Source organism: Rana temporaria, chromosome 12, assembly GCF_905171775.1.
Source record: "Rana temporaria chromosome 12, aRanTem1.1, whole genome shotgun sequence".
Lineage (NCBI taxonomy): Eukaryota > Metazoa > Chordata > Amphibia > Anura > Ranidae > Rana > Rana temporaria.
The window spans coordinates 23366999-23383280 of record NC_053500.1 but is presented as its reverse complement, the minus strand read 5'-3'; the positions used below and the strand labels follow the sequence as shown (position 1 = coordinate 23383280).

At 41.5% G+C, this 16282-nt stretch overlaps 1 protein-coding gene across 2 annotated transcripts in view; it reads left to right on the top strand.

The window, feature by feature from the left end:
• GNAS (GNAS complex locus) overlaps positions 1-15451 on the top strand; it is a 202540-nt gene extending 187089 nt beyond the window's left edge. For both annotated transcript variants that reach the window (XM_040330132.1, XM_040330133.1), the window contains exons 6-12: positions 685-739; positions 4579-4652; positions 6617-6675; positions 8338-8458; positions 9908-10038; positions 12435-12502; positions 13750-15451. In XM_040330132.1, coding sequence (XP_040186066.1) covers positions 685-739; positions 4579-4652; positions 6617-6675; positions 8338-8458; positions 9908-10038; positions 12435-12502; positions 13750-13896 — 655 coding nt within the window. In that variant the 3' untranslated portion in view covers positions 13897-15451. The remainder of the gene's footprint in view (positions 1-684; positions 740-4578; positions 4653-6616; positions 6676-8337; positions 8459-9907; positions 10039-12434; positions 12503-13749) is intronic.
• Positions 15452-16282: the final 831 nt, after the last annotated feature.

The following is a 16282-nucleotide window of genomic DNA, read 5'->3' as shown; positions in this document are numbered from 1 at the left end:
TCCTTTACCTTGGTGCAGTCCTCCTTCACTTACCTCATCCTTCCATTTTGCTTTTAAATGTCCTTATTTCTTCTGAGAAATCCTCACTTCCTGTTCTTCTGTCTGTAACTCCACACAGTAATGCGAGGCTTTCTCCCTGGTGTGGAGTGTCGTGCTCGCCCCCTCCCTTGGACTAGGGGGAGAGTCAGGACGCTCTCTACGTTGCAGATAGAGAAAGTAGCTGTGTGTTAGTGGGCATCCTGACTCTCCTGTAGTCCAAGGGAGGGGAGCGAGCACGACACTCCACACCAGGGAGAAAGCCTCGCTTTACTGTGTGGAGTTACAGACAGAAGAACAGGAAGTGAGGATTTCTCAGAAGAAATAAAGACATTTAAATGCAAAATGGAAGGATGAGGTAAGTGAAGGAGGACTGCACTAAGGTAAAGGAAGCTATTTAGAGAAAAATAAATTGTACCTTTACAACCCCTTTAACAATTGATGCACAAATTAACATGGATTTCTTTAACGTACTTGAAATGTTGTTATTAATAAACCTTAACGTTTTCCACTGTTTAAAATTGTATGATTGTTTTTAATAGCTTGTATTAGATGTTAACGAGTCAGCTAAACGGATCTTATTTAACATTGTTTAATTGTTAAAGGTGACGTCCTAAGCTCACTTTGTTTCTTTTTTTTTCTGCACAGTTTTCTAGATAAAATCGACGATGTGCAGCAGAATGATTACACACCCTCTGACCAGGTGAGTAACTCTAGCATAGTACTCTGCTTGTATGTAAAAAATGTTTCATTGAAACCATTGAAAAGTGCATTTCTTGGGTGGAATAGCACAAGGTTCAATTCAATGTCCATCCTTCAGAGCAGTCTGACATTGACTGACTGTAAAGGTGTCCATTTTTAATGCCGACCATACGATTTGTTTGAACTGCCCACCAAATAAAACACACACAGTAGAGCTGCATGATTAATCGTAAAGAATCGAGATTGCGATTCAGCATGACACATGAGGTTTAATGTGGAAACATTTTAACTAATGCATTTGGGTGGCAAAAATATGAATGCAATCTATACACTGAGGGGAGAACCTCTGAGGGAATCAAGGATGAAAAAGGACCTGGGGATCCTAGTAGATGAAAGGCTCAGTAGTGACATGCAATGCCAAGCTGCTGACAAAGCAAACAGAATATTGGCATGCATTAAAAAGGGGATCAACTCCAGAGATAATAATTCTCCCGCTCTACAAGACTCTGGTCCGGCCGCACCTGGAGTATGCTGTCCAGTTCTGGGCACCAGTCCTCAGGAAGGATGTACTGGAAATGGAGAGAGTACAGAGAAAGGCAACAAAAGAGAGGGGATATGATTTCAATTTACAAATGCCGTACTGGTGACCCCATAATAGGGATAAAACTTTTTTGCGGAAGGGAGTTTAACAAGACACGTGGCCACTCATTAAAATGAAAAGAGATTTAAAGTGAGTTCATCCTAAAAAAAAAATTTAACATTAGATTCATGCGCATTTTGTCAAGGGGAATCGGGTAGTTTTTTTTAAATCGAAGCAGTACTTACCGTTTTAGAGAGCGATCTTCTCCGCCGCTTCCGGGTATGGTCTTCGGGACTGGGCGTTCCTATTTGATTGACAGGCTTCCGACGGTCGCATCTATCGCGTCATGAGTAACCGAAAGAAGCCGAACGTCGGTGCGGCCCTATACGGCGCTTGCGCACCGACGTTCGGCTACGTTCGGAAAATCGTGACGCGATAGATGCGACCGTCGGAAAACTGTCAATCAAATAGGAACGCCCAGTCCCGCAGCCCATACCCGGAAGCGGCGGAGAAGATGTATCTCTAGAACGGTAAGTACGGCTTCGATTTTAAAAAAACTACCCGATTCCCCTAGACAAAATGAGCATCAATCTAATTGTAAAATTAACATTTCCGGGTGAACCTCCACTTTAACCTTTAAACTGTGTAGAGCAGGGGTGTCCAAACTTTTTTCAAAGAGGGCCAGATTTGATTAAGTGAACATGCATGAGGGCCGACCATTTTGCCTGACATTCTTTGAACCATTAAAATTCGGTCTAAGTGTGTTCCTCGGAGCACTAATACACTGCCCAACAAGAACTCTCTTGCCTTTGTGGCTGTGTGTGGTGAAGAGATTAGCTTGGGCGTGTTATTTGGAGATATATATATTTTTTTTGTAGCCCCAACGAATCCCTGAGGGCCTCTCAGGACTAAGGATTATCTTGGTTGTGTTATTTGGATATGCCGTATTTATCGTCTAATATGCACCTTCACTTTAAGAGGGAAGTTTCAGGATTTTTTTTTTTTAATTTTAAATAAAGAACTGTGAAGCAAAATAAGGGCCAGTGTAGTGCCCATCAATGCCGCCCAATCAGTGCCACCAGTGCAGGCTGATCGATGCCCTGGTGGCCACAAAAGTTTTATATATATATATATATGTGTGTGTGTGTGTGTGTGTGTGTGTGTGTGTGTGTGTGTGTATATATATATATATATATATATATATATATATATATATATATATATATACACATATATACACACACACACACACACACACATACATACACACACACATACATACACACACACAAATTACCAGGGGGGCCACATTAAACCGTAATGCGGGCCGGACTCTGGACATGCCTGGTGTAGAGGGTTCTTTACTGTAAGAGCGGCAAGGATGTGGAATTCCCTTTCACAGGCGGTGGTCTCAGCGGGGGGCATCAATGGTTTCAAGAAACTATTGGATAAGCACCTGAATGACCACAACATACATGGATATACAATGTAATACTGACATATAATCACACACATAGGTTGGACTTGTGTCTTTTTTTTCAACCTCGCCTACTATGTAACTTCCCTCGCGATCTTAACACAGCGTTTCCTCGATTTTCCTCGAGTTCTCTGCTCACTTCCGACAGCTGTCAAAAAAAAAAACAGTCTGCCAAGTTTATCACAAAATTGCTCAGGTGAGATAACGGATAAACGTAACATTTTGTTTAATGAATAAAAAATTAAAAAAATAAACAGTAAAGTTAGCCCAATCTTTTTGTATAATGTGAAAGATGTTGCGCCACATAAATCGTGATCTTTATTCTAAATTGTGAATCTAATTTTAGCCAGAATCATGCAGCTCTAATAAACAGTTGACCTAAAAAATATATCAGACATGAACTATGATCTCTTTTATCGTCTTATAAAATGGTTGGATCAGTAAATTTATGGCCAGTGTATAGCGGACCATACACTGCACCCCCTAACATGTTCTGGGTTTATCTGCATTGCTTTAGGAGATATCGGCATAGTATCGGCTTAATATCTTGGTTGGGATGATTTTCAGAATACCGTAGAAACCGTCTTTAGTAAGAGACAAGACCTGTACTCATTAAAATAGGCAAACCTTATTTTTTGGTGGTGTTTATTTTATTTTGGCTAGAGTAAGGTAGAGTTATAAACTCCATATAAACCTCTATATATTAGGGCTGTGGAAATTAAAGATTAATTCCTCGATTAATCGTTCATTTTTTTTGATCAATCAAAATTCTTTTGATCGGTACTAGTGGTGCAACGGGTCGTAAATGATCCGTGATCCGAACGGGTCACCATATGTGGATCGGCACACCACGTGATCCGCGGAGCTCCGCTGCTGCCTCGGCCATAAGAAAGGCCGCGGCTTTGGCCTAGCTCCCGGAGCAGCGGCCATCTTGGTGCACCCGGCGGCAACCTAGGTGAGCCTAGACCGGCGCCCTGACATCACCCAGTTTTAACTGCTTGTGTTCCGTCGGCTTCTCTGGTAAGACTAAGCAAGCACTAATCTTCCTATACAGTGGGGAGATGTAGACCATATTACAGTGGGGGGGATGTCTGTGAATATTACAGTGGGGACTATATATGGTGGTGATCCGAAAAATGTATGTGTGTTTATAATTAATCGAAATTTAGTCGATTTAATCGATTAACAAAAAAGATTAATCGGACACGAAAATTTTAATCCGTAACAGCCAGAATATATATATATATATATATATATATATATATATATATATATATATATATATATATATATATATATATATATATATATATATATATATATACATATACATATACATATACATATATATATATATATATATATATATATATATATATATATATATATATATATATATATATATATACATATACATCTATGTTCCATTGGGGAGATACCCCTTTATTTTCTGTCTCATAGTCAAAACTGGAAGTGAGAGGAAAATTCTCCCTCATGAGGGAATCTTGTCAACAGAACTAGTTTTTGCATTGGAAGGTTTTCCTTCTCTTCCTGTTCTTGTGACGACAACCCAAATGTTTGACTTTTCTTTTACTTGCTTTCACTCTTGATGAAAGCAATAAACTGGACAAATGGAGTCGGTGAATCTCCCCAATGAGGACACGGACAGCAATGAAAACCTGTGGTGTTCTAATCCCTCTCCATCCAATTTAAAAAAAAGAAAGTTGTCTTTAGTTTTACTTTATTCTTACTTTTTTGTTGTTCCTTTTTATTTTTTTCCTAGGACTTGTTACGATGCAGAGTCCTGACATCAGGAATATTTGAAACAAAGTTTCAGGTGGACAAAGTGAACTTTCAGTAAGTACCACTCATAGTTCATATATGCTCGGTTCTGTATGATAAGGAATGACAGGTATGTCTGCAAGAGAAGCTCTTGCATTTAGCAGCCATTCAAAAATGTATTTTTATTTTTTTCATAGGACTGTCAGTATGGTGTCATAATAGAGAGTGTGATGTAGGCTGACTGTTGCTTCTTCAGAATTTAAGGCAGCTGGAGACCTTCCCCACTGCCCTGTGAGATCATTTGGAGCAGGGGTGTCAAACTGGCAGCCCTCCAGCTGTTACGGAACTACAAGTCCCATCATGCCTGTGCGAGTCATCCTTGTAACTGCCAGCCTTGCACTGCCTCATAGGACTTGTAGTTCTGCAACAGCTCCAAGGCCGCCAGTTTGACACCTGTGATTTAGGAAATAACAATAATGATCTTGGCCTGTCCAAGCATAAGGGCTTTTATGAATGTATAGCATAAATAGGATGACCATGGACTTCAGAACCTGCTAATCTACAGACTTCATGTCACCTTCCTGCTCTTTGGAGTACAAATGTACGTCACTCGTTCTGGATACCTTCTTCTTCTTTTCCCCTATCCTACACATAGGCTTACTGAGCAAACACTGCAACTGCAAGCCTGCGTTCACATTTGTATGATTTCAGATGGTACTTGAGTAGCACAGAATCGCATGACCATGGAAATCGCATTGTTTTGATTGGTACCGTTAACATCAATGCAACTCGCTCGGCACAGCTTGATTTTGAAAAGGTTTCCTGTGCTACAGTGCAATTCCACAATTGTGGCCCCAATAAATATGCAAACCGCTACTAAGCAGCATCCAAGTTGCACTACATAACATAACATTGCACTAAAGATCTGATGAAAATCGCATTGCAGCAGTGTGAACCTAGCCTAAGCTAAATTGCAATTTTCGAATGCTGTTGCAACTCGGATATTATGGAGGTTTCCCAGCTAAATGGAGTTAAGTTAAAGCGGAACTATATCTGAGCACCACAAATCAAAAACGTAAAATTCAAAGCAAATTTCTCCATACATGCTTAATTTCGCTGAGAAATCGCCTAGAAAAACGTCCCCTAGAATTTCTGGCAATGGCCATCTTAAAGCGGTGGTTCACCCTAATAGAAAAAAAAAAAAAAAAATGTTATCATTAAATTAGGCATAGTAGCGCGAGCTACAGTATGCCTGTATTTATTTTTTTAGCCCGGTACTCACAGTGCAATCCTAGCGAGACGATTCCGACTCCCCGCGGGGAATGGGCGTTCCTATCCAGAGGCAGCATGATTGACGGCCGGCTATGGCGCGTCACGCTTCTCCGGAAATAGCCGAAATAGGACTTGGCGCTTCACGGCGCCTGCGCATAGTCTGTGCGCAGGCGCCGTGAAGAGCCGAGACCTACTCCAGCTATCTTCGGGGAGCGTGACGTGCCATAGCCGGCCGTCAATCATCTTCCCTCTGGATAGGAACGCCCATTCCCCGTGGGGAGTCGGAATCGTCTCGCTAGGATTGCACAGTGAGTACCGGGCTAAAAAAATAAATACAGGCATACTGTAGCTCGCGCTACTATGCCTAATTTAATGATGGAAAGTTGTCAATAAGGGTGAACCACCGCTTTAAGTAAGGTCAGATGATTTATATAGTATTTACTTCCTAGAGTCCATCTATCCTTAGCTCATGCAGGCAGGAGGTTTGCTTAGCTGAGGAAACCCCTCCTGAGAACTCCTGTGTAACAATATTTGCCTAGGCCTGGAAACCAGGAAGTAACTGCTGAAATGTAAATCTGGTATAGGTTCCTATCTATCTACTAATGCTAGCAGCCTGAGGCTTAAACATGGTCAATGTTGATTGACAGAGTAAAGCTCCACTTTAAACTATTGACTTGCGCATATACCTGAACTTGAAGATGGGGTGTTTATTTTACATATTTGCCGGTGCCGGGAGTTCTTCAAGAGTTTTGCATTTTTTCTTGCAGCATGTTTGATGTCGGTGGTCAGCGGGATGAGCGCAGAAAGTGGATCCAGTGCTTTAATGGTGAGTTATCAGTTGCAGTGTCAATCTGTCGTGTAGATTCTGCAAGTACACCTTTTAGGCCGCATTCACCCCATGTACAGAGATGTGCAATTTTCTGCATGCATTCTGCAAAGGCACAAAACACAACAACAACCTATTGTTCTCTATGTGCCCTGTTCAAACCACAACTCTGGTATCATAAGTGAATCTGCAGATAAAACTCACTGAAACTGCGCGTTATTTTCCATCAGTCCCCCTGCTCAAGGAAGCGCATGTACAGGCCCGTATAAAGTTTGCTAATAAACATCTGAATGATTCAGAGGACAACTGGGTGAAAGTGTTGTGGTCAGATGAGACCAAAATCAAGCTCTTTGGCATCAACTCAACTTGCTGTATTTGGAGGAGGAGGAATGCTGCCTATGATCCCAAGAACGCCATCCCCACAGTCAAACATGGAGGTGGAAACATTGTGCTTTGGGAGTGTTTTTCTGCTAAGGGAACAGGACAACTTCATCACATCAAAGGGACGATGGACGGGCCTTGTACCCTCAAATCTTGGGTGAAAACCTTCCTTCTGCCAGGGCATTGAAAATGGGTCGTGGATGGGTATTCTAGCATGACAATGACCCAAAACACACAGCCAAGGCAATAAAGGAGTGGCTCAAGAAGCACATGAAGGTCCTATCCAGTCTCCAGACCATGATCCCATAGGGGTCAAATATTTCACTCATTAAAATGCAAATCCATTTATACGTTTCTTGAAATGCGTTTTTTTCTGGATATTTTTGTTGTTGTTCTGCCTCTCACTGCTAAAATAAACCTACCATTAAAATTATAGACTGATCATGTTGGTCAGTGGGAAAACGTACAAAATCAGCGGAGGATTACATATTTTTTTCCCTCACTGTATAAAAAAAAATGAAATGCATATAGTGTGTGTATTAGGGCTGGGGAAAAAAATTGATTCGATTTAAAAATCGAGTTGGTAGGTCAAATCTATTCATATTTTCAAAAAATCGTTTTGTTCGATTTTTTTTGATTTTTTTATCCTTTCCTAAAGCTGGCCATACACTAGTTTATTTTTGAACAAATGTTCATATGAAAATTCTCAGTACATTTAATGACTTAGCGATTTGTCGTTTGAACATTTTCATTTGCTTTTAACATACAATTTTGGAATAAATATAATTTGCTAAACAAGAAAACACATTTATTGTTAAAAATTAGTTTGAGAAATATTTTCATGCAGTGTACTTGGCACGAGACCCGGAACCTAGTGGGGACCATCCGAATAGCGGTGTCTACCGCAGCCATTTCCCGGCTCTAGAGAGGTCCCACAGGTATGGTATATACATCGTTACATTACTTCAAGCTGGACCAATGTAACTATGTATAAAATTCCATACCTGGAAATCTTTACTTTCTTTAGGTATAGGTCATTGTGCCCATCCCTACTAGCCACTTTCTTGCATGGTCAATGTGATTTGTCACTTTGCAGAGATCACTTCACTTCAAAAAGGACGTCTATTTCTTTTGACCAGTGAAACAAATACAAATTATATCCACAGATTTGCTGTTTTTTTTTATGCCAAAAGCTTGTAAGTAAAAACTTGAATAAAATCTTTGCAATTTGACTGCCATGTTTTAAACCATTGTAGTCTTCCTTTGTTTGTTTTTGCCCAGATGTGACAGCAATTATATTTGTGGTAGCCAGCAGCAGTTATAATATGGTGATCCGAGAGGACAATCAGACCAACAGACTCCAGGAAGCGCTAAACCTCTTCAAAAGCATCTGGAACAATCGGTACACATTTTGTTTTTTTTCTTCTTATAATTTTTTATTGGGTTTCTAAAGATCAATTTAGAGGCGTGATCACCTATGTATCTTTCTTTGAGTGTTTTCTATGTTTTCAAAGCTGTGGGCCTACTTATTTAAAGGAGAAGTACAGCCAAAGCTCATTTGGCTGCTGTTCTCGTGTGGATTACAGGAGTGCAGTTTGTTCTGCACTCCTGTGTGACCCATTTTCAGCTGACAGCGGGCTGAATGTCGGCTGGCATCACAGAGCCAGTCCAGGCTCGGGCAAGACCACAACAATGAAATCGGGATCTGCCCACATGCTTGGTTCGGCCATTCCCGCCTCCACAGCCCAGTGCTCCAGTGAGCGTGGGGGGGTTGCTGTCAGAGCACTACTAACTGACAATCACCAGCTCTCTGTTTAGGGAGCCCTAAGAACCGAGCGATTGGCAGTGTTTTGATGCTGCATCCACCTAGGTAAGTATAATTCAGAAAAAAAAAAGCCCCATAATTTAGAGGAAACCATTTAAATCTCAGAACAGCAGCAGTGTAACAAGGATCATTTTCTTGTACAAAAAAAGCAGGTGACCTGACCCCGTGTGATGCCCCAGTGACCAACTGTGGGCTTACCTGGTAACCGATCCCTGATCATTAGAGCAGGAATCTCTGGGTGTTTGTAGACTACTACTGGTTTTTTATAGCCAAAGAATTTCAGCAGGAGACCGGCCTCGATCATGACCAGGAGGAGACCGGCCTCGATCATGACCAGGAGGAGACCGGCCTCGATCATGGCCATACCATAAGGAGGTTCCCCGATCTTCACTGGAAATCGACTGCAGATACCTGGCCATTCCTGCTCAAAGGAACTGTAAACACTGCCAGATAAGGTATACCTGGATGTTTGGTTTAAAGTGGTTGTGTTAACCCACTGTACCAACATAGTCGTATCCCCTCTGTAACATAAGAACATTTGTCCCTGTGTCTGTAATGTAAAAACAACGCCGATTTGTACCTGTATGAGCTGCACTCTGAGCGCTCGGCTGATATGTCAGCTCCCTTGTTTCTCCAGCTCAGAGCTGATAAGGCGTCCTCCTGACCTCAGGTGGTGGTGGAGCAGAGAGAGGAAAGAGAGAGCGAGACGGAGAGAGATCGATCCGATGTACAACTGGAACAATTTTCGAAGGTACAGATCGGCTGAGTTTTTACAATACACAGGCATAGGGACAGATGTTCCCAGGGGGGCGCGCAGCTATTAGCAGGGAGCAGAGGGGGCAGGAAGACAGAGGGCACATCATACTCTTGTATGTTCTCGACACATGCAAGCAGCACAGCAAAAGAAATTGTGGTTGCACAAATGTATCATAGTGCACAGTGCAGATAACTTTACAAGCTAAATATCATCTTGTATTTCACTCAAAATTCTGTTCCAAACGTTTGATTGCAATTTTTGCATTGTAGGTGGCTACGGACAATTTCAGTCATTCTCTTCTTGAATAAACAAGATCTACTTGCCGAAAAGGTTTTGGCTGGGAAATCGAAAATCGAGGACTACTTTCCAGAGTTTGCGCGTTATACAACACCAGATGATGGTACGTGTTTATCAGTGTTCCTTGCAAAAATTCAAAGCCACATACTATAGCTGCAGACTGACTATTAATAATAGGACACTTGTCTGTCCTGGAGTCCAGCGATGTCGGCACCGCAGCTAATGTTGCTGTCTGGTGCTGCCATTGCGGGTAAGGGAGCCCGGCAGTGCAGCATTTCGGCTTCACGCCGGGTCCCTACTGCACGTGTGTGAGGCAACGCTGCGTTCTCCTGCTGGCCCGGCGGAGGAGGAGGGAGACGAGGCGCTGACATAATTCGCCGCTGCCTGGACTCCCGGAAGTGGGGACAGGATACCTGTCAGACGGCTATCTGCTCTCCCCTCTGAAAGGTACCAAATGTGGTGGCACCGGAGGGGGGAGGAGACAAATGAGCAGAAGTTCCACTTTTGGGTGCAACTCCGCTTTAACTATAGATATGGTATTGGCATAATGAGTGGGTAAAGTTTGCCAATCGGGTGTTTTTGTTTATTTTGTTTGTCATGCTGTTCTTGTCAGAATTGTTTTTATCTTCATGCATGTCAATGGGAATGTGAAAACAGCTCCGAGCAGATCATTGCTGCTTAGTGCAGCTCAGGATGAGGTCAGTGAATTCTGTATGATCTCAGAAGCATCCCAGACATATCTCAAATGCAAATGGAATGCACCTAAAAGCAGGTTACAGTTGCCCTTACACAACCCCTTATAATACCTAGAAATCATGCAATTATGGGATATACTTCATATAATTAGAATATCCTACAGCCTGCACTGCATTACCTTCATCCCTGCATAGATGGTGGGAAATTGGAAATTTCTGGTAGTATTTTTCTGGGGGATGCAGGAAACCTATGAATACATACCCTATGTCTAGGAGACTGGATACCCCTGTGAGCTATAGCTTTTCCTTATGCATTGACTCCTTAGTTTTAGCATACTGTGTCTGGGTTTACAAAAAAGAAATGACAAACTGCCCACACTTGTCTTTATTCCTTTTTAGATTTAAAGGTAATCTGTGTTTCCTGTGACTTTAAATAGTTTGTGTACCAAGCTGGTCCAAACCATTGCTTTACCAACTGCTGCTGTGTCTGTAAGCACTGTATGAATGGCATGTAGCTTCAGCCACACGCAGTGCTGGGTTCTGGCTGTAAAACAGACTTTCCATCTCACACCCGGAACAGTGCAGAGTCGGTCTGAGTGCCGCTCAGCCATTAATAGGCAGCTTTGTATTCTGTGAATGATTACAAAGATTCCCCTGATTGGCCAGTTAGGGAGTGTGATGTCATCAGACTGCTTCCATGTGGTGGCCAACAGACCTTAATAAAATGTCACTGTGTCACATCTCAGGTAAGTTTGTTTAAAAAAAAAAAAAAAAGAGCAGCGTGATGCACTGCGATCTGCGCATAATAAATCACTGCTGTCCTTTCACCACACACCAGCTGCTGCATGGTAACACCGTGGTTGGTGTATATGTACCCCTAGTGCCCTTTCTCTACAACATTGATCTCCAGACTGCAGGACCGGGGGCCAGATGTGCCCTTTGTTTGCTTTTTTTATCTGGCCTTTGGGTTGCTAATTTATTTACGCCAATGAAGGACACAATTCCTCCCAATAACGCCAATGAAGGGGCACAATTTCTACCAATTGCACCCACAATGGGACACAATTTCTCCCAATGACACCAACAATGGAGCCCAATGACACCAATGATGGGGCACAATTCCTCCCAATGACACCAATGATGGGCACAATTCCTCCCAATGATACCATGATGGGGCACAATTCCTCCCAATGACACCAATAATGGGGGGACAATTCCTCCCAATGACACCAATGATGGGGCACAATTCCTCCCAATGACACCAATGATGGGCACAATTCCTCCCAATGATACCATGATGGGGCACAGTTCCTCCCAATGACACCAATGATGGGCCACAATTCCTCCCAATGATTGGGCACAATTCCTCCTGCTGACACTGATGTGGGATTGTTTACTCCCGCTGATGCTGGAACGGTTTATACTCCCGACTGACACAATCTGGCCCTCCTAAAGGACAATAAATTGTCCCTTTGTTTAGAAAGTTTGAAGACCCCTGCTCTACAAGAATACTACACTGTTTTCAGCACTTGCTGGTTGTGCCTGAAGTTTGCCTCCCACCCGTTTCATTTGGTCATAGGGAGGCAGGCGGTTCTTTTCCAGCTCTGACACTACCGAGAAGCAGCAAAACTTTGTTCAGAACTTCCTGGCGTTGGGGAGGGCTGTTATCACAAATGTGCACCTGTAGGTGTCTGCACTTCATACCTACTGTTCTTTTCTTTTTTCCCCTCACAGTGACAGTGTCCTTAACCTTGTACCCCCTATATTTACCCTTTCAACTTTTATTTTTTCTTCTGTTTTCTAGCAACTCCAGAGCTTGGGGAGGACCCCAGAGTCACAAGGGCCAAGTACTTTATTAGAGATGAGTTTCTTGTAAGTATTTCTTTCTTTTGTTTAAATACTACTGCACATTAACGTATAGATTTTCACATGTAACTTGTAGAAGCTCCTGCTGGGTGTTTGTGTTTTTTTTTTTGTCAAACTCTGCCTGAGAAAAGTCGGGAATATACCACCTTCCTAAGCCCCATGCTATTTCCAGAGCAGTATTATTGTTTTCAGTGCAACTGACATCACAGGGCAAGGGGCTAGTATGCAGTGGGGAAGTCGTACATTGGCTTTCTACTTTAGCAGCTCCGGAGATGCAGATTTGTAAGTGTCTGTGTTTAGTTTTGTGCCCATTGTTGAAAGCAGAAGTGGCTTGTTGACTACGCCAGACGCAATGCATCTTATTTGCTGGGTCCTAATCTACAAAATAATCTGTTAGATGGGCTGAAACCCATAATGTATTATTATTATTATTATTATTATTATTACATATTCCAGTATATGCCATTATTGCATGATGAAGTTGCATAGTTGAACTTCTTTTATGGCATGTTGGTGCAAATCGCAAAACTGGTCTAAATGTTTATTTTTTGTAGAGTTTAGTGGCTAGCTTAAATTAGGGCTTAGGACCCCGCAGCAAGCTAAAGCTTTACATGTCAATATTTAAAGTAAACTTGTCACAAAAAATTCAGTGAAAAAAAACCATTTAGCAGCAATTGCAGCCTCAAGTTATTTGGGTATGTCACAAGCTTTGCACACACCTGGGTGGGCCACTCTAGTCCCTTCTCCCCCGATTTCCAAGAGCTTGTCGTCGGTCAAACGGAGTGGAGTCCTGTTTATGCCAAATTTCTTTTGTTTGAGAATCGTGGAGGCAACTGTGCTCTCGGGAACCTTCAGTGCAGCAGAAATGTATTTGTAGCCTTCTCCAGATCTGTGCCTTGCAATAATCCCGTCTCTGAGCTCTGCAAGTAGTTCTTTTGACCGCATGGCTTTTTCTCTGATACAGTATGCATTGGCAGCTTGTGAGGCTTTTTAAAGAGGTGTGTGTGCCTGTCCAGATCATGTCCATTCAATTTAGGTTACCCTAGGTGGACTCCAATCAAAGTGTAGTAACGATCAAGAGAAATGGGTGGCACCTGAGCTAAATTTCTAGTGTTGCAAAGGGTCTGAATACTTATGCCAATGTGGTATTTCAGTTTTTCCTTTTTCATAAATCCCTAATTTTTTTTTACAGCCACAAGAGTTTCCATACTGATTTCATTGAGTGTATCTTTTTTTTTCTTTTTCCCCTGCAGAGAATCAGTACAGCAAGCGGAGATGGCCGGCACTACTGTTACCCTCACTTCACATGTGCGGTGGACACAGAAAATATTCGAAGGGTTTTTAATGATTGTCGGGACATTATCCAAAGGATGCACCTCCGTCAATACGAACTGTTGTGATGGAGAGATTCTCTTATATATTTTTTCCTTTTTTTTTTTTTTTTTTTTTTCTGGACTCTTAATTCAATTTAAAAGAAATGAAACTGCAAAAATCCCACAGAAAAATCTTTAAAAAAAAAAATCTTTAAAAAAAAATAAAGGGGGGTGGGGAAACAATTCACCCATGAAGGGATGAAAACAAAAAACCTGCGTGCAAACTCCCTCTCCAGCTTGCACCTGTTTTTACTTGTTTCCTTGCTGCCGGACAATTGTGGAACTGTTAGCTTGCTGCCCTTCACCCCTCAATGCCCTGAAACAGCACGGGCTGGCGCCAAATCTACCCTTTACCTACGACCTCTCCCCCTTTACACCCCCTTCCCTTTTCAAAATGCCAACATTTAATGCAGTGCGTGTGGAGGATTTTGACATAAAATAAAGGTATACAAATGCAGCTGGAAGAGAGGGGCTGTACAGTAGGCTGGAGGCTGTACCTAGACTTTCCTCCCCTTTCAATAATAAGCTGGGTCTACATTTTTTTTTTTTTAATCTTCATGCATTACATCAACTTTGTATTCCTTCACTGCATTGCTGACCGCCAACTGAGAGAGAGAGGACACCTGACTCTTGACTGTAAAAAAGAGAAAAAATTGTCCTGGTATCACTGAGCTGCCATCGTTGGGTGTGCAGTTGCAAGAGGTAATTTATTTTGCCTTTCACAAGGGTGCCATTTTTTTTTTCCATTTTTCTTTTTTAATTTTTTTTTTCTTTTTTAGAGAAGCAATAAATACTTGGATATGAATTTCAACATATCAATGTATTTATTTTCCAAATACAAGCCCTGGCCATTTTAATTTGGTCACAGTTATCCATGCTTTTTTTTTTTTTTTTTGCCCTCTTTCTCACCCCACCACCACTCCACTTTATCCTTAGTCAACCTTTTGTGTGATCTTTAAATCTTCAGTCCTGAGCAGAATGTTAGACCTATCCGCACGAACATGATCACTTCCTTTTTTTCCTTCTGTACAACACCCCACTTCCCTACACTTTTTTTATTTTGTTTCGTTTTTTTTTTTTTTTTTCTGTTTTTGTTTTTATTTTACTGCTGGATTATTCTTTGTACAGAATGTAAAATGTATTATTTTGTACAACTTTATTGAAAAAAAAAAATAACTTGTAGAAGATCTTTGTGCCTTGATTTTGGCTGTGCCCTGTACAATGAGCTAAAGATGTAAGTATGTCAAAAAAAATTACTCTGTACAGCAAATGTCACCTCTGCCCCTCTCCCCTTTTCCCTTCCTGCGCTCGTTCGGACATCGGGCAAATCGATCTGTAGTACTAGTTATTTTTTTTTCTTCCTGGTTTACAAAAAGGAAAAAAAAAATGTTTAGTTAAAACAAAAAAAAAAGAGAAAATGTACAAATGTTGCAAATTTAACCACTTTAAAAGTGGGTCGTCATGGTGTGACCCACTGTGGCTTCATCGTGCTTTTTAACTTTTAGCTTGAACTCATTTAAATCTCTATCCAAATGCAAGAACCTGGCTTGTTTCTACATAAACAAAATTTTGCTACAAAGAAGTGCTAGTCGTTTTATCCTTGGAAATACCTATTTTTTTTATTTATTTTAACTTTTTTTTTTAGCCAGTCTCCGTTACGTAGCCAATTTTTTTTTAAGCAACACATTTCAAAAATGTTTCTTGAGAAAATTACATAGGTTGACATTTTAATGGTGTTTTCTGTTTTACTGTTCTGAGGATCCCTTTGCTTAGATAATTTGAGTCAGACTTGGTAAAAGTATGCAGTATGATGTGTGGAAGTGAGGTCAGTGACTTTGGGTATTGAAGTCCTGGATGAGCAAACCCGCATGGTAACTAACATTTTCTGGGGAGGTCAACAATGGTAGTCTAGGTATGTTACTAATGCGATCAGTTTCCTTGACAGGTCAGTCCTCCAGTTTGTAAAAGTTCTCAACAGCTAGATATTTGTATTTCTTTATCGTCCATTGAGGGACACAGGAATAAGTATATTGTCACCTACAGGTGGGTTGAACACTGACAAACAGGAAAATTTATAAGCCATCCTCCATAACCTCCTCCTTTACCCAACATGCCTCCATGTTTTGCTAGTGTCCTAGGAGGTTGCAGACATTTTCTTCAGCTCTGCTGAGTGAAGTAAATATTTTTTGCTAGCCTTTTTTCCTCTTAGATTTTCTCCTGGGATTTCAATCAAGCTTCCTCGCTATACCGCGGCTTGAACTGGTCACTATATAGCAGTGTATGGGCATTTCCATAGCACTAGTTTTGTAGTCTGTACCTGGTCCCCACTGGACTGGACATGCTGGGGTAAGCATGGGATGTGACCTTATGACACTGTACCTTCCAGACCTGTGTTGGCTGCGCTTTCCTTTTT